The 22,364-nt window shown below is 38.7% G+C and overlaps 1 protein-coding gene across 10 annotated transcripts in view; it reads left to right on the top strand.

Moving 5' to 3' along the window:
- slmapa (sarcolemma associated protein a) overlaps positions 1–22,364 on the top strand; it is an 82,844-nt gene that overhangs the window by 47,182 nt on the left and 13,298 nt on the right. For 4 of the 10 annotated variants that reach the window (XM_036151585.1, XM_036151593.1, XM_036151594.1 and 1 more), the window contains 14 exons: positions 397–468; positions 1,911–2,051; positions 4,374–4,511; positions 4,600–4,768; positions 8,214–8,264; positions 10,366–10,500; positions 13,960–14,022; positions 17,401–17,460; positions 17,592–17,666; positions 17,756–17,836; positions 18,745–18,804; positions 21,220–21,345; positions 21,445–21,519; positions 21,597–21,697. In XM_036151585.1, coding sequence (XP_036007478.1) covers positions 397–468; positions 1,911–2,051; positions 4,374–4,511; positions 4,600–4,768; positions 8,214–8,264; positions 10,366–10,500; positions 13,960–14,022; positions 17,401–17,460; positions 17,592–17,666; positions 17,756–17,836; positions 18,745–18,804; positions 21,220–21,345; positions 21,445–21,519; positions 21,597–21,697 — 1,347 coding nt within the window. The remainder of the gene's footprint in view (positions 1–396; positions 469–1,910; positions 2,052–4,373; positions 4,512–4,599; positions 4,769–8,213; positions 8,265–10,365; positions 10,501–13,959; positions 14,023–17,400; positions 17,461–17,591; positions 17,667–17,755; positions 17,837–18,744; positions 18,805–21,219; positions 21,346–21,444; positions 21,520–21,596; positions 21,698–22,364) is intronic. The other 6 variants (XM_036151590.1, XM_036151591.1, XM_036151587.1 and 3 more) reach the window with 5 other exon arrangements.

The raw sequence follows: 22,364 nt of genomic DNA, 5'->3' as shown, positions 1-22,364 counted from the left end.
AGAAATTGACAATAAAGTTGACTGACTGACTGAATAGACTTAATTAGCTCCTCAAATCAAGCAAAATTCTCATTTCAAGAAATTTTTACGTACTTTTAGTTCCCTTTCTGCAGTGTGTGGGTGAAGGCTTTACAGCTAAATGAGCAACCTTCCACTCAGATTAAGTTCTTTCTCTCCGCTCTCCAACCATGCAGAAAAGCGTTATAAAGGGAACTTCTCACGGTTAGATAATGCTGATTGAAAGCACTCTGATTACGTCGGCTTCAGTTTATTTGTTGGAGACACTTTGCAACAACTTGACCGCCCAGGTAGAAATGTGTTTGGTGATGAAGGTGAGACGTTTGCACCTCTTCCTCTCCTCTAAACTCGACTCACGGTAAACTCTGCGTCCGTCAGGCGCTGATAGATGAGGACCGCCTGCTGTCCAGGCTGGAGGTGATGGGCAGTCAGTTACAGGCCTACTCCAAGGTAAGAACAGCACATAAACAGGGCAGCAGATTTTTGTTTTTACTGTAAAAATGGTTTTAAAACAATATTTCAAGCTTTTAACGTTGCTCAATGATTACAAAGATTTTAAACTGTAGCATAAAAAAAAGAGGAGCATATTAACGTGTCTGCAGTCAGGTTTGTTCTCTTTAATTAGGCAATTTAAAAACAAGCAAATTATTCATTTCCAAATCAAATCCATCGCTCTAGTCAGACATGAAAGTTAAATTAAAAACTACCCTGTCATGTAGCTTCACTTTAATCTGAAACATTAATCTCAGTGATAAATAAACACTGAAACAAACCCAATAATACCTGTTAGATATATTAGATATATCTGATTTAAACCAGTCTGTCCTCCCCGGAGGCCGTCTCCTGCTTAGCTACATCCGACATAACGGTAATTATTTCACAATTAATCCTAAATCTTGATAAACCAAGGAGATATTTAAGCTTCAAACAGCCACATTCTCGCCTAAAATCAATCTAAAAGTTAATTTTGCATCAAAGAAAGTGTGATGTACGAAGCTTTGCTAACTTTTAGTTTCTTGGCGCTGCAGTGGTGTGATTCATTGGAGCTGACGCTATGCTGCCCCCTGCTGCAGCCTCAGTGAACTGCATGTCATATAAACTTCACCACTGAAAGGGAAACTTTGAGACCACAGCAATGTTTATATATTTTTAAACGACGTGTCAACGCATAAATCCTTGCGTCAATAATCTTTCGTTATTTATTTCCAACAATTAGTCGGTAAATGTCTTGTAATTGTTGGAGCCCTACTATAATTGCTGACTAAGAATGTTCTGAACTGTATGCTAATGTAATATTTAGCCAGTTGGACAAAGTCACCCTGCAGCAGATGCTCACAGCGAACAATAATGACGTGTCGCCCCAAAATGCTAAAAGTCAGAGAGTGATGGAGGCACAGATGGGGTGAAAAAAGAGCAAAACTGTATCTATTAACCTTGTTGTAAATGCAATAGACTTAAATTACATGGCAGAGCCAATAAAAACACAAGTGGACAAACTTATATTTAACCTAATAACAAATAACACTTTATATTTCCTTCTTCCATGTTTGAAAAGCAGTAGGTAGGAGCATAAACCTGAATATTCCAATACAAACTCAATTATTCCTCAATTATTTGCACTTTTTACAATTACAGGGTGATATTATTACAAAATGGTAACGACAATAATTTAACTGCTATAGTTATTAATTTGATGGCCCTATGCTGCATTATAATTATCTTGTTTACTATTACTTTTTACATTGTAGGTCTTATATGACGTTAATTTTAGTTGTGAAAAATGTCTTTAAATAGAAAATAAAGTCTGAACTTTTGGCCGCTGCTCTAATAAACCAGGGACGTTCTTCACTAAACTTGATCTGTTTTATTTTCCTGAACTTGTAAAATAATAGTCTCAGAGCGAGGAGGGGATCCGGAAGGAGCTCCTGGCTCTTCAGGAGGACAAACACAACTATGAGACCACAGCGAAGGAGTCGCTGAGAAGAGTCCTGCAGGAGAAGATCGAGGTGGTCAGGAAGCTGTCCGAGGTGGAGGTACGTCTTTATTAGACATAAGAGATGTGAAAAGTTCTTAATACCTTTACTTCGTTTTACTCTCCCACAGATTGGTCTTAGTTTAGAGAAGCAGAGATTAGTTTAGATGATGGTAGGTCAGCCTAAAGCTATTTAAAGCTTGATTGCTAAGAAGAAAAGTCAGGAAATGTGCACCACTTTGGAGCAACTATGACTATTGTGCATTTTAATGGCATGTTTAGAGCCACACTTTCATGGATTGTTGGATTGCAAACATTATGCAGTGGTTGAATAACAACTTTTTTTATTATTTTGGACTAAAAGTCGCTATTGTTTACATAAATCCCTGCTGCATCTGGATACCATGAATAGCACACTGTCTATTTCCCCTGTATTGTTTACATTGTTACATTGTTTTACATTGTTTACATTTCAGTTGTTTACATAAATCGCTGCTGCATCTTTATCCTGAAAATTAGTGCAATTTACTGTGATTTTTCAAGCTGTATGCAAACAAAGTTTCGTTCTGTACGCACTTTGTGCATACAAAATGACAAATAAAGCTGTCTAAAGTCTATCAGTCAGGAAATGCGTCATAAAGAGGGGGAAAAAACATACAGGATAAGTCAGATTTATTTAGAAAGTTATTTCACACAATCCAAGATCAAAACTGACATTTAATCTGGTAAACCAATTTATTAATTAGCACAGCTGCATCCACAGCAGGCTGAATAACATGGAACATACCTGGGAGGATGAACGCGATAAATTAGCATAACAAGCTAGCAGCTCCTACCGGGAAGGTTTTTAACGGCTGTTACACTTAAATTAAACAAACTAGTAACTAGGGCTGAATGATTTTGGAAAATAATCTAATTGCGATTTTCTTTCTTAATATTGTGATTTAATGAGATTTTTTTTCCCAGTTTAATCTATCATGTGTTTTAAAATATATAAAAACAACAAATCAATTTGTTTCCTCTCCATGTGGATTAGTTGCTACAAGACCCGCAGCATCTAAACTCAGAGCAGAAATGATTGCGTTCTGCCTACGATATATTTCAACCAAAAAATTGCAATTTTGACTTTTTTCCGCATTAACCACAAGCAACAAAAATGGCCTCTAAATAAAGATGTTTGTAAACAATGACTATTTTAAACAAGAACTTTTAATGTTTCTATTGATCAGAATATTATTCAAGAGAACAGATTTTAATTGATTTGGACATCAATCCTTGTTCAACATAAAGTGCAACCAACAAACAAGTCTATGTATTAAACTGATTAACCAGTATTTAATGCCTTGTATGATTATATAAACTCTAAAACAAGTAATAAAATTAGATTATCTCACTGCTGCAACTGTCTTCCCTTCCATGTGGAGGCAAACCCACTTTAAACATTTTACTGACACCTAATGGACGTGTCTGATTCCCTGATTGTTACATAGCCAAAAATTGCAGACCTCTGCGATTTGGTAATTGCGTTTTTATTTTTTTTTTAAAATCACGATTATATTGAAAATGCAATTAATTGTTCAGCCCTACTAGTAACGGTGCTACATGCTAAGCTAACAGTAAGGCGCAGATGTTTCACAGCAACATAAAGCTCACGTACATCAGCGAAGTTGTAAATCACTCGGACAACAGAGCTGTAAGCTAACGCTAGCTGCTATTAGCTTCACATACAGCCCAATATCAGAGTTCTGTCTCGGTCTGTTTTCTTAGAGCTGCACCACTCAACGCTCCGCTGCGTGAATACAGACTGAAACCGTGAAACTACATATAAACATTTGTTCAGTCTTTGCTATTTATATGTTAATGTTTCAATTAATTATTAAGTGGCTCAGGAGCAGGATAGTTTTCACAAGCATAGAGCGCATTAGATGGTAATGTTTACTACTTGGTTCATGTTGAGTATGAATTACCGTTTAAAATTGATATATAAGTTGCAGGATCAGCCAAAGTGTGGGGAAAAAAAGTGCAACTTATAGACCGAAGAACACAGCAAACGCTCCCAAAACTGAAACTGTGATCATCAGAGCGGACAGTGTCTGGTGTTTAACAGCAACTGGGTCATTTAAGAGTAGCTTTAGAAATTCAGGTCGTATTTGTTGTTGTTTTTTTTTTTTCTCTGGACCATTATTTTAAGCAGATATTGTTTCCATTTGAGCAACATCTCCAACAGGTGAACTCTGGATGATAATTCAGGCTCCTTCCTAGATTTCCTGCTGCAGTCTGAGGTTTTCTCTCATGTGAAAGCCGAGAGTCTGGCTGCCCCACAGCTGCTGTTTAGTCTGAGTGAAAGCAAACGTTGGTGTTGTTGTTGTTGTTGCTGCTGCAGCGGTCGCTCAGCAACACGGAGGACGAGTGCACCCACCTGAAGGAGATGTCTGAGAGGAGTCAGGAGGAGCTGAGGGAGCTGGCCAACAAGTACAACGCTGCCGTCAACGAGATCAAGGAGCTCACCGACAAGATTAAGGTGACGCCTGCAGAAACGACTCTTAATATTCTTCGTCTGCCTGCCTTCTGTTGCTTCATCGTTTCTCCTTTTCTCCTTTCTCCTTTAGGCTGCAGAGGGGAGGCAGGAGGAGCTGACCCTGCAGGGGGCGACGGAGAAGCGGGAGCTGGAGATGCGCATCGAGGAGATGGAGGAGAAGGAGCAGGTCCTCCAGGCTCGCATCGAGGCTCTGCAGGCCGACAACGACTTCACAAACGAGAGGCTTGCAGCCCTGCAGGGTACGAGACGCACAGCCGCGGTGTCGCTTTACCTTTTCACTGTCCCACAAAAGTATTCACACCTCTGGACTTATTCACCTTTTTGTCTGCTTTATAACCACAAACTAGTGAATTTTGTTTCCTTCTCAGTCGGGAAGCAAAATCATGCTTTTCAAAGTTTTTGCTAATAAAAATCAGAAAAGTTTGCTTTTGTTTTCAGCCACTTTACCTCTGAATAAAATCCAGCGCACCTAAATAGCTTCAGTCGACAAGCAGCTTTCATGCGTGCGTAACTTAAAGTAGGATGTTAATCCAGCGTAAATGTTCTGGGAAACCTTTGTAGGTTAACTTTTAGTTAATAAACAGCATCATGAAGACGGAGCAGAGAGGAAGCTGTGGAGAGGCTCAAAGCAGGGTTTGGTTATAAAGCGGCGTCCAAAACTAAACTCTACGCTGTTTTTAATCCATCGTCCTGACAGGAAAATGGTTAAATATGAACTAAGTATGCCAAAAGACGTCGACTGACAGTCAGAGCCCGTGTAAGTGAGCATGTGGAAGATGTCCTGATCAGATGAGGGGAAAGAAATGGCGTCCAAAATGCTGCCTGTTAAGGCCGAACGATTTTGGAAAATAATCTAATTGCGATTTATTTATTTTTCTTAATATTGTGATTTAATGTGATTTGTTTTTCCAGTTTAATTTATCATGTCTTTTTAAACATATACAAACAACAAATCATTTTGTTTCCTCGCTGTGCAGATTAGTTGCTAAAAGACCCGCAGCATCTAAACTCAGAGCAGAAATTATTGCGTTCTGCCTACAATATATTTGAACCAAAATTGCAATTTTGACTTTTCTCTGTGTTAACCACAAACAACAAAAATGGCCTCTAAATAAGATGTGTGTAAACAAGGACTATTTAAAACAAGAACTTTTAATGTTTCTATTAATCAGAATATTATTCAAGAGAACAGCTTTTAGTTGATTTGGACATCAATCCTTGTTGAACATAAAGTGCAACCAACAAGCAAGTCTATGTATTAAACTGATTGACCTGTACTTAATGCTATGTATGATTATATAAACTCTAAAACAAGTAATAAAATTAGATTATCTCACTGCTGCAACTGTCTTCCCTTCCATGTGGAGGCAAACCCACTTTAAACATTTTACCAACGTCTAATGGACGCGTCTAATTCCCTGATTGTTACATAGCCAAAAAATTGCAGACCTCGGCGATTTTGGAAATTGCGTTTTTTTCAAATCGCGATTATATTGAAAATGCGATTAATTGTTCAGCCCTACTGCCTGTGCAGGAAAACCATCCCCACAACGAAAGACGCTGGTGGCAGCATTGTTGTCGGCTTTTCTTCAGCGGTACCACAGAACCAGAGTTGAGACCGGGTTCAACAGCAGCCCTAGTAATAGAGCCTGAGTTACGGCGGAGCGGTTCAGATCAAAGCAGATTTATGGTTAGAACGGCCTAGTCAAAGTCCAGACCTCAACAGAGAATCTGTGGCAAAACGTCATCCAGTCCAGAATGAGCTGAAGTTATTTAGCCAAGGTGGAAACCTCAGTTTCTACATGCAGATAAAAAGTCTTTTATTGTCCTGCTTTTATATGGAACAAAATTCAGATCGGAGCGATCTAGTTGGATATTAAAGTGTAACTCACTCAGTACCAGAGCCTTACACCGCCCGATCTCACACTTATAAATGTGCCGCGAGGAGGCGGATCCCTGCGGACCAGGAAACGTGCGGAGGAGGGGAGGGGGAGCGGTTTGGTCTACTGGTAAAAGCTAAATAAATGCTGAATAAACGATGCTAAGCTAATAAAGCGCTAAACTGAAAATCGATAGGACTGTAAAACTCACCTTTCAAGCTCCAAATTGCTACGGAGGCACAAGCCGGAGCTGCTTTCTTCCCCCACAGCCGGAGAGCTGCCGACACGTCACAAAAACCTTTGAACCGACAGCAGCGCTGATCGTGATTAAATGCAGGACGTGCGTTCAACCTTAGCAGGGCGCCACACTGACGGTTCTAGACCTAAGAGCAGGATTTCTGCAAATGTGCAGCTATTTGTCAAAAATAATCACCAGGATATGTAGACAGAACTATAAGAGAACCATGCTAACAGTTTGTTAGCTAAAGAAAGTTGGTTTGGGGGTGAGTTACACTTTAAATATGCAGAATAAGTTACACCGACAAGCGCCAACACAGTTTAATCGGCTTTAAAGCTGTTGTCCATAGAGACAAAAGTTGAGATTAAGAAGTAAAAAGTAAACAATGATGTCCAGAGCTTTTAGATATAACCCAAAAGACTCTTAACCATTTAGCCGTTAGATGCTAATCTGTATTAGTCTGTCCCATAAAATCCTGATAAAATAAAATGTTTGTGGTTTTAACAAATAGTGGAAAAGATTGAGGTGTGAATACTTTTGTGCATCAGCACTGGAGATACATTTATCTTATAATAGTAACAGTAACCTTTTTCTATGAAGTTTGTTGGTGGTAAATTTTCAAATGTCTTGTTTATCCCTATAAAGGAACTAGATGTAAAATACACTACTTAAAAAAAAATAAAATAAAAAGAAATTAAAGGTGCGCTTTGAAAACGCTTCAGATCTGGATTGGAGAGAAGATCCTGCTGGATCTCTAATCTGACATGGACTGGTTAATGTGTTGGGAGCTAAACTACTTAATTTGATAAATATTAATAAATATTATTAAACCTCACAGGGTTTAATGAAACTCGGCCCGATCCAGAACATTCTCACACGACTGAAGAATCGTCCCAAAAAGGACATAAAATCGTACAGTGTACGCCCGGCTTAAGTGTCTCTGATTAATTAAATTTAATTTATAAAGCACCGATTCATGCACTGCAAAAAGACAACAAAAAGTAAGTAAAATGTTCTTGAAATGAGGGTTTTTGTCCTTGATTTGAGAAGGTAAATAAGACTATCTGCCAGTGGAATTAGTATTTTGACCCCTAAAATAAGATAATTAGATATACTTCACTTGGAATAAGTTGATGGAGATGAGTTCTTCCTACTTTAAGTGCAAAAATCCTATTCCATTGGCAGTTTATCTTATTTACCTGCTCAAATGAAGGACAGATACACTAATTTCAAGAAAATTTGACTTACTTTTAGTTCCTTTTTGCAGTGTGAAACATGTCATCTCAAGGCTCTTTACAAAGTCAAATTCACAACAACCAGCTCCAGATCCAACATAAACAAGATTATCTGCCCTAATATTATCCTGGGATTAAAAAAGCGCTCCTTTAATTTTTTTTTTTTTTTTTTTTTTTTTGAGCAGTGTATAAACCGGATGTGATCCGGACTTTATGCTTTTTGGTAAACCTTAAACGGTCGGTGACGAGCGGTGAGGTGCGCCTGGGCGTTCCCGTTAGTCACCGCCTCTCTCTCTCTCTCTGCTGCTGCTGCTGTTGTCGTTGTTTGCAGTGCGTTTAGAGCAGCTGCAAGAGAAAAGCAATAAGGAGAGCAACAGTCTGGGTGAGTCCACACGTCCCTGGGACGCCGCGTCCTCTCTCTCCCTCGCCGTCCGCCGGCTGCCAACGTCTTCATCCTGCACTAACGATGCATGACGCCTTCCTGCATGATTTCCGTTTCTCCTCCGTCTGTCCGCTGTGGTGGACGTCTGGCTTCTCGTCTCTTTTCGTCTCGTCGGTTTTGGTGTGATGCTTCACGCTTCGTGTTGTCCTCTGGTCCCCGTCGTGGGGCTGAAACATGTTGAAATGTGCCGTAAAACTTCCCTTTTTTTTAACTAAATGTGTTCAGTCGAATTATCCAGAGATTAAATTATTGGTTTTAATAAAAATAAAAAATAAATCAACTAAGAGACAGTTAAGGTGGGTAATTATTCCCCCTTACAGTCTCATCCTTGCAGGATTTCTTCTATTTTGGCTTTTTTTTTTTTTGTCACACTTTGTTGTTTCAGATCATCATGAATTTATTAATATCAGAGAAAAAGTCCTTAAACGCTATTTCTTTATTTAAAAAAGCTGCTTTTTTAAGAAAGATATCCAAACCAGTTTGGGTCCGGGTGGATAGTAGAAATCCCCCCCTCGTTAAATAATTAACTCTGATTAGCCGCATTTTAATGGGCCGCATTTTTCACTTTTTATTAGAGAATATTTTGGAGTGGTCTAGTCAAAGTCCGGTTCTGTGACCTTAAACTTGTTGTTTTGTGGTTGGAAATCCTCAAATGTGGCTGAAATGACACAAAAGCAGAGTAGAGCAGGACCAGGCTTGTTTGGACTCATTTTTTTTCCTCTTAAATCAATGAAATGTCTTTCTGAAAACAGCTTTTTTTGTATTTATCCTCACTATCTTTGATATTAAAATGAGTTTGATCTGAAAACGTGTGACAGAAAACAAAGAGCGCCGTGAGCCAAGGAGTTAACCCAGATATTCACAAATTTTTATTCTTCAGACAAATAATTTATCTATGGATTGGAGTCACTTTGACTTTATCATTAATGTTAAAATGTAAAATATTTCTCTGCTGCTTCCGTATTCAGATAGTTTACACACTGCAAAAACAGAACTAAAAATCAGTAAAATTTTCTTAAAATTAGTGTATTTATCCTTGATTTGAGCAGGTAAATAAGATTATCTGCCAATGTAAAGAGTAATTTTACCCCTAAAATAAGATAATTAGATATAATGCACTTGAAATAAGTTGACGGAGATGAGTTCTTCCTATTTTAAGTGCAAAAATCTCATTCCATTGGCAGATTATCTTATTTACCTGCTCAAATAAAGGACAAACGCACTAATTTCAAGAAGATTTTAACTTATTTTAGTTGTGTTTTTGCAGTGCATGGTGTTCTGGATTTTTAACTCAAAGCTTTAGTTTCACCAAATAAATCTGTGTAAGTTAAACAGCTGGATTTATTTCGGTGCTTTCTTTTTTTTTATTATTTTTTAGGGTTTTAAAACAGCTGCGCATTAATTTCTGAGATCAAATCAGGTTTAATTTAGGTTGTTTTGAAGTGTGGAATGTTTTATTATTAATAAACCCTTTGACTCGATGCCTCGTTCTACAGCAGATGTCGCTGCAGCATAAAGTGGGTTAGAAGAACGTTCCTCTTTTAGATGCTTAAATTAGAGGGAAATCTCTAAAGAGGCCTCTTTCACGGTTGTTTTCTCAGCAGAAGTGCGCCGTAATCCCGGCGGTTCTGACCACAGAGGCTGTTGATTGGTTAATTGGCTCGACGCTGGGGTTGAGTCCGTTAATTGGCCGCTGGGCGTCGTGTTTCTGAGGCGGCTCGTCTCAGGCGGCATGTTGGCACTCTTGTCACATCTAAACCTTCTTGGACAATCTGGGTTGTTTTTTTCCACGGTTTCCAAACTGTCCACTGCTTGGTTTTCTCCTTCCTGTTTTTGGGGGTAAAAGATGCTTTTGGTCACTGATTGACTTCTGGTTGATTGACACTGTCCTGTGAGCCTGTGAGGGCGTCTGCCTCACCGCACACTCTGCACACAGCAGCCGCCTCCTGAAGGAGCCTGCCCCTTATTTTACGCCGTGATCTGTGCATGCGTGTGGCTGGTAAACCCAACGGTCTGTGTATCTGATCTGGTCACACGACAGATGTGGACATTGTCTCCCTCGGACCCGTAGAGGAGCCCGTGGAAGACGAGCAGAGCCTGCCGACCTCTGAGAACCGCGACGGAGACCGGGCGGATACAGATGATGGTGCAGTTGGTGGAGATGAAGAGAACGATGGTAGTTAGTCTAATTATCCTCACAAAAGTCCGTCCTGCTTGAGACTTTTGGTTCTCTAGAGCAAAACGTTAGAATAAAGTTACAGCAAGATGATTTAAATCATTAAACAAGCCAGAGGGATGACCAATGTCTGTAATATCCAGCTTTATAGTTTACAGCATAATTTTACTCTTTATAAATCCATCGTTTAGTTTAGAGACCAGGTCCTTCTGCTCTGGACCTTTATTTTATTTTTTCCGGTTCTTCCTAAATTAGCTAAAGCTTCACTGTTTTATAGTCAAACCCTTTCTGTAAATCAATGGCAAACAAAAAAAAAGCACTAAGAACATGTTATGAGCGCAAATGTTTGTTTTCCTGAGATGTGGCTCTTTAAAAAATTTTCATATACAGCGACCCGTGAAAGTATTCACACCCCTTTAACTTTTTCCACCCTTTGCTGCATAGCAGCCAGACACTTGTGTGTATTTAAATTGGGATTTTATGTGATAAACCAACTCAAAGTGGCTCGTAATTATGAATTAAATATGAATTATGAATTAAAATAATATTATTCATAATATAAATTAGGAATTAAATATGAATTAATAAAAGTGGCTCGTAATTATGAAGTGGAACCTTATGATGCACGAGTTACCAAATCTGTGCAAAAGTAAAAAGCACCGGAGCGTTTTGTGTTCAGCGTCCTGACGACCCAAATAAAGTCCAGGGCATTGTTGGAATTAGGGAGGCAGCGATGAGATAATTTGGGCCGATATCTATGTCCAATATAAATACTGCTTTTATGGCCAATAACTGATATTTACACATATTACATGCATATTTCATATTCATTCTCCTACCCTTCTGACAGCGTGAAAAAGCGGCCACACCGCTGACATTGCTTCTCGGCTTCAGTAAAACCAGGTTTATGGTGGTTTTAACTAACTACGTGGACAGTGGGGTGTAGTACGCCTGGTGTAGGAGCACAACGCTGCCCTCTAGAGTCTAGGAGAATAGTGCTACTTCAGAGGAGAAGCCGTACGGAGCATAAATGCTGCAGACGTGTCTGAGAGCCTCAATTCCACGTGGAACGTACGCGTGTCAACCGTGAACCAGCCTTGAATCAGCGCCACTATCCTGTGCTGCGTCGCCATCACCGTCACAGGACCAAACAAACACCTCATGGCCCCCCCCCCCCCCGCCCTCCCTCAGCTGCAAGACAGACAGCCTCAAGCTGCTAATAAACATTGGCTGTTAACTAACATCGGCCGATACCGACGTTAATGCCAATAAATGGTGCATTCCTAGTTGGGGCAAATGCATAAAGAGTCTGGTCTGACTCCAGTATCGATATTTATTACTTTCAAATTAATGCTCATGCTAATGCTAATTAATGCTAATTATTAACTAATGCTAAAGTCATTCAATCAACAAAACCAGCCAAATATTATATTTATGTTCAATTTATTGAACACTAATATATTAACAGGAACATAAAAAGCATTTGGCTCAATACATTTTTGATGTATCACTGAAACCAAAAATGTGCCCAAACGTCTGATTTTAGGGATGAAGGCGCTTCTAAAATCCTGTCAGCCGTTTTGCAAATTCGTCTCTCTTCCTCGCTGTGAACAGTAATGGTTGCGCTGTAATAACGCCCCCTAGGGGTTGGGAGGTATATCAATATTGAAAGCCAGAATATCGATATTAAATTGTTTTATAAAAACTAGGGCTGAACAATTAATCGCATTTTCAATATAATCGCAATTTAAAAAAACGCAATTTCCAAATCGCAGTCTGCAATTTTTGGCTATGTAACAATTATGGAATCAGACGCGTCCATTAGGTGTTGGTAAAATGTTTAAAGTGGGTTTGCCTCCACATGGAAGGGAAGACAGTTGCAGCAGTGAGATAATCTAATTTTATTACTTGTTTTAGAGTTTATATAATCATACATAGCATTAAGTACAGGTCAATCAGTTTAATACATAGACTTGTTTGTTGGTTGGACTTTATGTTCAACAAGGATTTATGTCCAAATCAATTAAAAGCTGTTCTCTTGAACAATATTCTGATTAATAGAAACATTAAAAGTTCTTGTTTTAAATAGTCCTTGTTTACAAACATCTTTATTTAGAGGCCATCTTTGTTGCTTGTGGTAAACGCAGAGAAAAGTCAAAATTGCAATTTTAGTTGAAATATATTGTAGCCAGAACGTGATAATTTCTGCTCTGAGTTTAGATGCTGTGGGTCTTTTATCAACTAATCTGCACAGCGAGGAAACAAAATGATTTGTTGTTTGTATATGTTTAAAAAGACATGATAAATTAAACTGGAAAAAAAATCGCATTAAATCGCAATATTAAGAAAAAAAATCGCAATTAGATTATTTTCCAAAATCGTTCAGCCCTAATAAAAACATTGATGTTAATCTTTGTATCGATTTTTAAGCACAGCTCTACTGTTAGGGTTGTTGTTTTTAGCTGTGAACAAAGTTGATGGGGGTTTGGATGGAGCTGAAAATGGGACAATCCAAGAACAACTTTCACACAAAATCCCACTGAAATACATGGAGAAATTAGTGGTTTAGTTAAAAAGAACGTGGAAAAGTTCAGGGGGTATGAAAACCTTTTTTCGGGGCCACTGTTCTTCAAACTTCTAACGTTACTTTGATATGTGGGACTAATGGGAAATTAAATTTATATGTATGAATTTTTCTTGTGTAAAACACCGGGCCCCCCTGGTTTGCTGCCTTAAATGTGCCGTTTTATCATCTTTATTTTATTTGTACGGCGAGTTGAGGGCCTGGAAAAGAAGGAGAGAAACGCAGACATGAAACGTCTCCCTGGTTGTATTTTTCCGTTGAGCTTCAGTGTCGCTCTGTTGGATCAGTTGGTTTAAAACTCTGCGGTTTGTGATGTTGGACCGAGTTGTTTGTTTGCATTATGATCACGTTACAGTCGGGAAAATATCTTTGATTTCTGTCCTGTCTGGCGAACGTCTTTCTGCCTTTTTTTTTTTATTTGTTTTATGTCTGTCAGCGTTATTTGTCAGCTCTGCCATGCTTTAACCGCTTCTATCTTTTTATTTATTTTTGTCTTTACCGTCGCACAGTCCTCTCTGCGGCTCCGCTCATCTTCGTCAGTGTAGTGTTGGGTGTTAGGAACCCATTCTGAATCTACAGTTGTTTTTGATTCTGCTTATTTATACCAGAAAATCAAATCGTAGTGTTTGTTATTCACTCACTACACACACGATTTAACCAGAGCAAGATGGTGGAAGGGGAGAAAAAGGCCCCCCTTTTTTTAAACGATTTGTTTTCTAATTTTCTTATGATGACAACGACAACAACAACAAGCAAATCCTCCTTCAGATGTTTCCTTCTGGCTGCGATGAGCAGAATCAAAACCGTAACCTTTAATCCCAAACTGCCGTCTGCAAGTCGTCAAAAGTTAAGTCGGTTGTTTTTGTTTCCGTCAGACAACTGTCATGTCAACAGTGGAGGAGAGTCGACTAGAATCCCACAGTTGATTGAGTGTCCGCGTGAGTACGAACATGCTTTTCCTGCTGTCCTCATCCATGTCCTCACGGCCCGCCTGCAGGCCGGACGCACACTGAGAAAGTTTAAACCTGTAAATGTTCGTCAAAGTCGGGGTTTTAGGTTTTAAATATCAAGTTTGTTTGGGGAAAAGTGCATTTTTACACCTTTTTTTTTTAAACTGAGCAAGTGTCTTATTGTTTTTGTGGTCATCCAGTGTTTTTTGTAGTTTTTTTTTTTTTACACTGCAAAAAGGGAACTCAAAGCAAGTAAAATTTTTTTGAAATTGGTATATTTTTACTTCATTTGAGCAGTTAAATAAGACTATTTTGACAATGGAATGAGTATTTTTAACCTGTAAAATAAGATAATTAGATATCCTGCACTTGAAATAAGATGATGGAGATGAATTGTTTTTATTTTAAGTGCAAAAATCTTATTCCATTGGCAAATAGTCTCATTTAGCTGCTCAAATCAAGGAAAAATACCTAAATTTCAAGAAAAAGTTTCTTACTTTGAGTTCCGTTTTTGCAGTGTATACACTGCAAAAACGGAACTAAAAATAAGTAAAATCTTCTTAAAATGAGTGTATCTGTCCTTGATTTGAGCAAGTAAAGAAGATGATTTGCCAATGGAATAAGATTTTTGCACTTAAAATAAGAACAATTCATCTCCATCTTATTTCAAGTGCAGGATGTCTAATTATCTTATTTTAGGGGTCAAAATACTCATTCCATTGGCAGATAATATTATTTACCTGCTCAAATCAAGGACAAAAACACACATTTTAAGAACATTTTACTTATTTTTAGGTCAGTTTTTGCAGTGTATACACCTTCCTCTTTATTGGGTTCACCTTGCTAATGTCTTTTTGGACCTTATGTTACCGTCACAACTGTCTAAATCCTTCATTGCGAAGATGCAGCAAGTTGCCTGAAACCTTCCACAGGTTTTGCTCCGTACTGATATGATGCCACCAAGCGGCGGCTGCAGATTTCTCTGCGATTGTTCACCACGTCTCTTCGTTTTGGGTTGAGGTTGGGAGAACAGGGAACCCATTGTCAGGTTTAAGATACGAAGTTTTAGACGATCTGAGCTTTGCAACGTAGTCCGTTATCTTCCCGAAAGAGGCGTTCGACGGAGGCGTGGTGGTTACGCCGACGAAGACGATACGCAACAACACCCGGCTAGGTGGTGTGGTTTAAGCGTTGCTCAGTCGCTTTATAAGCGAAAAGATTCACCGCACAATGATCTAGGGCTGGGCGATAAATCGATTTAATCGATTAATTCGAATTTACAATTCTTTAAGATTTCATTTTTGAAAAATCTGGATTTTATTTTGCCAATACACTCATTGGGTTTCCATGAAGAGAACAGCATGTGATGCTGAATATATGTTTAGGCAAAATTATTGTCAAAATATTGTTAAGTGGAAACTTTTTTTTACCATAATACGAGGTACTTCATTCACTTATTTACTTTTTTTTAAGTTAGTTTGATGTTCACAAGTGCAGTGAAGCCTGTTCTTAGCTCAATGTATAAAACCACTAGCAGCAAATGTTTTGTTATATTTTCATTGTTTATAATGGCACGGCTGCCATCTTGATTTACAAGCATGTTTCACAGCTTGTTTTTAGTTGCTCTTTGAATTCAGGTCGACTCCCTGACGAAATACTTGACATAAAAAGCAAGGTTTTAAAATAATTTCTTTAATTTCTTTTTATGAAACAAAAAGGAGGAAAAAAATCGATTAATCGGATTTGGTATGATAAAATCGGAGATTTTTTTTTTTTTAATCCATATCGCCCAGCCCTACAATGATCCCGCTGGCAGCGCCCTGAACGTTTGAAGACAGGATCTGCTTGGCGATCCTGGTTTTTGTGTTGTTTACAGTGAATACTGACACAACAATCTGCGTGTTGTAGCTTAAACCAAGACTCACCTGACCAGCGAACACTTTTTTTTTTTTTTTTTAGCATTGTCCAGTGTTGGTGAGTCTGTTTGAATTGCTGCCTCTGTTTCCTGTTCTTAGCTGTAAAGAGGTGCGCATGGGTCGGCCTATAATACCCCTTTTTTCCACAGAAAGTCCTGGGATTCCTTTAATCCGGGTAATTTTACCTGCTTTCTGTGTCCGCTGCTCCGAAACGCAACAGAAATTATATTTAAATCCGCCTGTAGAGAAAGTTGTGAAGAAAACTGCACTACACCTCCAGTCCAGCAGGTGGCAGTAATGAGCCAAAGGCTGGTCGGCTGTTTCTGCGCATATCTCAGCGTAACTTCTGCCGCCAAGCTGCTGTAGAGATGGCGAGAAACTCCAGCAGTCGTACCGTCGTGAATAAACAGTACGACTTCCTCTCTGCCTGTTTTTTCATTAATCAGAGACGGGAATGTCGGGAACGGTTTCCTGGATCTGTAGATCTGCAGCACCATAAGGACACAGAATAGTTGTCAGGTGTTCTGCTGTCTTACAGTCGGCTAAATGTTTTTACTGGAGCTGTTTGACGATGTTTCCCTGATGATCCGGTATCAGCCGTGGTCCAGGCCTCTCCTCATGTCGTCATCAAACAGTTTAAATACAGATTAAAGTTTAAATGACTCACAGAAAACCTGCCTGCTCGTCTACACGGATATTTGCCACCAGCTGTTATATTTGTGTTTTGCTTTAGCTGGTATAAATGTATTATTTAAATAGCTTATAAACTCAGAAGGAGAAGAAGCATGTGTGGCTTTGGTAGCAAACTAAAAAGTCTTTGTTGTATAAGGTGTATTTTTTATATAAATGTCGGTTTGTTTTTGCTATGTTTGCTCTGGGCTCGTGTGAGAGTGAATGAATTCGGCAGTGAGAGGAAAAACGTCGCTCTGTGGACTCGGCGATCTTCTGTTTTTACAGCACGGGTTTATTATAGTGACTGAAACGGTCTCAGTGCTTAGAGTCTGTTTCTCCACCTGCTGCCGATGTTGAGGAAGCTCTGCGCTGGTGGCAAACGTGACGCTGCACCGCCCTCCTCGGGAGGAGACGAGCCTGCAGCTTGCCGGAAAAGCTTTGTCTGCCGCAGAGCCTCGTCTTCAAGTCGCTGATGATCCAGAAACTAGCCGACTGATGCTGGTTTAATGCAAACTGATAGCCGAACAGTAAAACCACAGCAAAATATTTGCTGTTTTAATCTTTTAAAGCTACTAAGTTTGTTAAACACAACGTGTGCGTCGACAGGTGCAGCTTTAAGTCCTCTAACGAGCTGCTGTAAATTCATGCACAAATAATTTAGATTGAAGGAAAAAAAAAAAATCTAAAACTGAAGAGCAACATTTCTCCAACTCATTGAGCATTTTTTTTTTTTTTTGTCTTATTCGCCAACTTGTTTTTGTTTCTGTTGTTTCTGCAGCGGTGAAACAGCTGAAGGAGAACGTCTGCTCTTCAATACACAAACTGGCCAACTTTGACGGTAGGAGTGATTCAGTTTGTGATTTGACTGAGCTCTTATACTCTGAGCCAGGAGAAAAACAAAAGAGACGAACCGTAAATAATTAAAAAACAATTAGCCCTAACGTGTAAAATGCACCTGGGTGTCTGTAGAAGTCATGGACGCCCACCTGCAGAACAGCCAAACGCCAGAAGACGACCTCCTGGCCAGCCCTGATCGCCTCAAAGGTAACGGTTGCAGACGTGGTTCACCTTTAACGCTTTAATCTCAGCAGGTATTCAGAGTTTTTATTATTTTTTTGTTCTCGTCTCAACAGGAAATCAGATGGACGGCAAAGAGTCCGACATGTCCGACACGCTGAGTCCCAGCAAAGATCGCAGCAGCGACGACACGTCAGGTCAGCAGAAACCAAAATACCAGCACAAAAACTTAGGACTATCAAAAAAGTGTTCAATAGTTAATTTTTGTTCCTCGTATCAGAAAGTGAAACCCACTCTCTGAAAATCAGAAGATTTTTCTCGACAATCTTCTCATTCTTACCTGTTGCTTTTTCCCACTAAGGCAAGGCAAATTTATTTATATATCATATTTCAGTACAGAGATAACGCAAAGTGCTTTACATGATTAAGATGTAGTGGGGGAAATAAAACAGAATAAAAGCAAATAGGAATAAAATGTAGAAACAAAATAAAACATGAAAGTAGAAACTAAAAGCAGACATTAAAAACAGTTGGACTACAAAGCTAAACTAATTATGTTTCAGTGAAAGCAGTTTAACTAGAACATTTAAAATCCTAAACAAATTTTTTATCTTGATTTAAAGGAACTTTCAGCACTTTTTCAGTTTTCTGGGAGTTTGTTCCAGATCAGTGGAGCATAGGAACTAAATGCTGCTTCTCCGTGTCTGGTTCTGGTTCTGCAGAGCAGGCTGGAGCCAGAAGACCTGAGTGGTCTGGAGGGTTGATGCCCTGATAACAAGTCTGTGATGGATTTAGGTGCTAATTCAGGGATTTATAGACTAACAGAAGGATTTTTAAGTCACCAAACTTCCTTCCTTAAATGGTTTATTTCTTTTTCTTCTGTGCTGAATATTGTCCTTGAAATCAATATAGTGACACGACAACAAATTTCACCAAAAGGACAATAAACTCCGGACTTCATTAGGAGAAAACTGAATTTGCAATGATCCATTCATGACTCTGATTCTAAATAATTACAGCTACGTTCAGATCTTCTGTTGGTGCACAAATAAATACCATGAAATGTTTAAATTATGGCTGTACAGTAATCGTGTTTGTGTTTCAGATGGCAACATGAACGACCAGGATCTGAATGAACCCCAGAACAGAGTCGCTCTCCTGAAAGGTAACCAGAACCGGCTCATTTACGCTGCTTTCTGCAGCCTGGCAAAGTTTGAGATTTGGATTTAGCATGGGGGAAAACACACAAAAAGTTCTGTTTATTTTAAATCTCCAAAAAAAAACAAAAAAAAAATGTGTTTACATTGCTTTATACGTTAATATAATTGGTTATCTTTGATTTGCTGCATCAAACAATTACTCGTTTGTTCTGATCCTCAAATTTACCAACATTTATTCAAAATGTGAAAAGTTGCTGTTTCCAAGTTGTTTGAATTGGAAAACACGTTGAAACCCTGATGGTCACTTAAGCGTTTAACACCGGATTTTTTGGACCATAAGGCGCATTAAATATTCCTCCCAAGTGTTTAATATCACTCCCACTGCAAAAAGGGAACTAAAAGTGAGGAAAGTTTTCTTGAAATTGGTGTGTTTGTCTTTGATTTGAGCAAGGAACTAAGAATATTTGCCAGTGGAAAAAGATTTTTGCACTTAAAATAAGAACAATTCATGTCCATCTTATTTCTAATTATATTATTCTGGGGGTAAAAATACTCATTCTATTGACAAATAGTCTTATTTAGATGCTCAAATCAAGGAAAAATACACTAATTTCAAGAAAATTTTACTTACTTTTAGTTCCTTTTTTGCAGTCCGTCCCTTCACGTCCACATCTCTCTATCCGTCTCTGTGAGGAGGACAGAGTAGCTGGACTACACTGCCTTGTTTCTAACATAAGGCCAAAATAAATGTTACTTTTATATTGAATTAATTAACTAGGTTTATTGTTGCTAGTGCGTACTCCAGGCTGACTCCAGGCTACATGAATGCACTTCTACAGGGTGCTTGTGCAAGTGTTGAAAGTCTTAATAAGTATGGAATTTTGAAACACTGTTTTCCAGACCTTGAAAAGTCTTGAATTTTGTGTGAAAGTCTTAATAAAGTATGGGGAAAAAAATGTGTGGTAGAATTTTACAGTATGCTCAAAGGCATTGTGAAATGAGAAATAGGAAGGTAGGCCATAAAACTATAATTTAACTAACTGGTCACGTACTGTATTAGCCTGATGGAATCAAACACTTGTTTGATGTGAAATTCATGTACTTGTGATTTTCATGTTTTGAAACGTTTTCATCAGTAAAAGCATAATTTACTGTGAATAATGCATTTGTTCATTGAATACTAGCCTATAAAAATTAACATTTCTAATAAACAGTTTGTACAATCTCAACCAATGAAGTAGGCAGTAGGCACACAAATATACAAGTACATAAAGTTAAGGTCTTGGGGAAAAAAATATCAGTTTTAAAAAAGTCTGGAATTTTAATTTGGAAAAAGAGCAAACACCCTGTTCTAGTTTAGACATTACAGTCAGGCAGTCTGGTAGACAGCTCAGGGGTCCTATCAGGTAGTGACACACATATTATAAGAGTAGACGCGTCATTGGGCGGGTTCTGCCTATGCTGCGATGCGTCAGAGCGTCCGCCATCTTAAATGTGGCAAATCTGCAGTTACTCAGTCACTTAAACAGTATCAGAGGGACTTTAATCTCTGAATATACTTTGTATTCGTATTTTTTTTTTTTTATATTGCAAGTTTATTTTCGTATCCCTTTAGCTTCATTCTCCTGAATTTATTCTCCTAAAGAATAAAAATATTTAAAATAATCTAACCTGGCCCTATTACTCCAGGAGTGAAATAATTCTGCAAACTGTAGTTATTCTGGAAATGTTCCCCCTTAATTCTCATAATATGATGTTTTTATCATAACATTATAACTTTTGTGTTTGTTTGTTTATTTTGACTTTATTGACCTAGGACTTTTTTCCTTATATTATTAATTTTACCTCTTTAATACTCGGCCAAAATGTCTGTTCCTAAAGGTTCACATGTGACGGTTTTATGAAATAATGAAGACCACAATGTTTAGATTTAACAAATTTATCCTTATATTCATAACACATACACACACAAATATATATATATATATATATATATATATATATATATATATATATATATACATCCCTGTGTGTGTGTATTTATTGCAGCACAGGAATGAGGCATCTTCTCTGATCCACGTTCACAATAACAGAACTCAACTTTTTTCTGCCACATACAATATGGCGGTGACGTTGACGTGCGAACCTGCGCCCTATGACGCGTCTACGTATATATGTCTGTGGTGACACAGTGTACCGTAATGCTCCTAATATCCATTGAGGAGTGGCTTTATTACTAACCAAAGTTATACTTACACATTTTAACAGATTTTTGAGCACATTCTACCACATAAAATCAGTCAGTAAGCACAACGGTGATCAGATATAAAGGCGCACCATAAATATTTGAGAAGATTTAAGGATTTTAAGTGAGTCTTATAGTCCTAAGCAGGTCAAATTCTCTGTGTGTTTGTGTGCAGCTGAGTTGAGTCGAGCCGGTCTGGAGCCCGAAGACACGGAAAAGGTGATCAGCTATCTCCACAGAGAACTTCTGGAAGCCCAGGACCTGGCCAACACCGGGAAGCAGAAATGTCTGCAGCTGCAAGGTAGCTGCCGCTGAGCTGATTTATCCATCCGCTGCTCCTGTTCTGGTTCTTTGTCCTTTTTAATTGATGTTCACGTGTCGGGACTGTGACCCTCTGTAGCTCTACTGGAGGAGGAGAGGAGGAGCACCTCTAAGCTGACCGAGGATTCAACCAAACAGATCCAGTACCTGCAGAGTGAGTGTCGAGCATTAGGAGGACAAACCCGTTGGCTCTTCCAGCGTCTAATCTGTCCCGTCCTGTGTGTGATGCAGCTCAGCTTGGGAAGCTGCAGGCTGACATGGAGGCACTGAGGGAGCAGAGGGAGAGCACCATCTGCAGCACCAGGGAGGAGCTCTGCTCGGCCCAGGAGGAGGTACTGCTTCAGCTGCACCTCCTAAAAACTCACAAATTCAGATTTTTGATTTTTAGACCTCGAACCAGGACGCTACCTCCATAAATCAGCTCTGTAACAGTAGCTATGTTTACATGCACAAAATTTCACGATCGGATTCAAATCAGGCCTGGACAATTAATTGCATCTGCAATATAATCGCAATTTTTAACAAAGATTCCCAATCACAGAGGTCTGCAATTAGTGGCTATATAACAATTAATGGATCAGACGTCCTTTAGGCGTCCATAAAATGTTTAAAGTGGGTTTGCCTCCACATGGAAGGGAAGAGAGCTGCAGCAGAGATATAATCTAATTTTATTATTTGATTTAGAGTTGATATAATCAGACGTTTTACCCGAGACTTTCAGGAATCTCACCACAGCATTAATTACCAGTCAAACTTTGTTGGTTGCACTTTATGGTCAACAAGGTTTGACGTCCAACTCAACAAGCTGTTCTCTGGAATAATAATATTCTGATTATTAAAAACAGTTTAATTTCTTATTTTAAATAGTCCGTGTTTACAAACATCTTTATCCACAGGCCGTTTTTGTTGCTTGTGTATAATGTAGATAAAAGTCTAAATCAAATTTGCAATCGCAATTTTTGTTGAAATAAATCGCAATTTTGATTTTCGGCAAAATTT

This window comes from Fundulus heteroclitus, chromosome 20 (assembly GCF_011125445.2).
Source record: "Fundulus heteroclitus isolate FHET01 chromosome 20, MU-UCD_Fhet_4.1, whole genome shotgun sequence".
Classification (NCBI taxonomy): domain Eukaryota; kingdom Metazoa; phylum Chordata; class Actinopteri; order Cyprinodontiformes; family Fundulidae; genus Fundulus; species Fundulus heteroclitus.
Note: the sequence above shows the minus strand (reverse complement) of the source record. Positions and strands in the feature narration are given on the sequence as shown.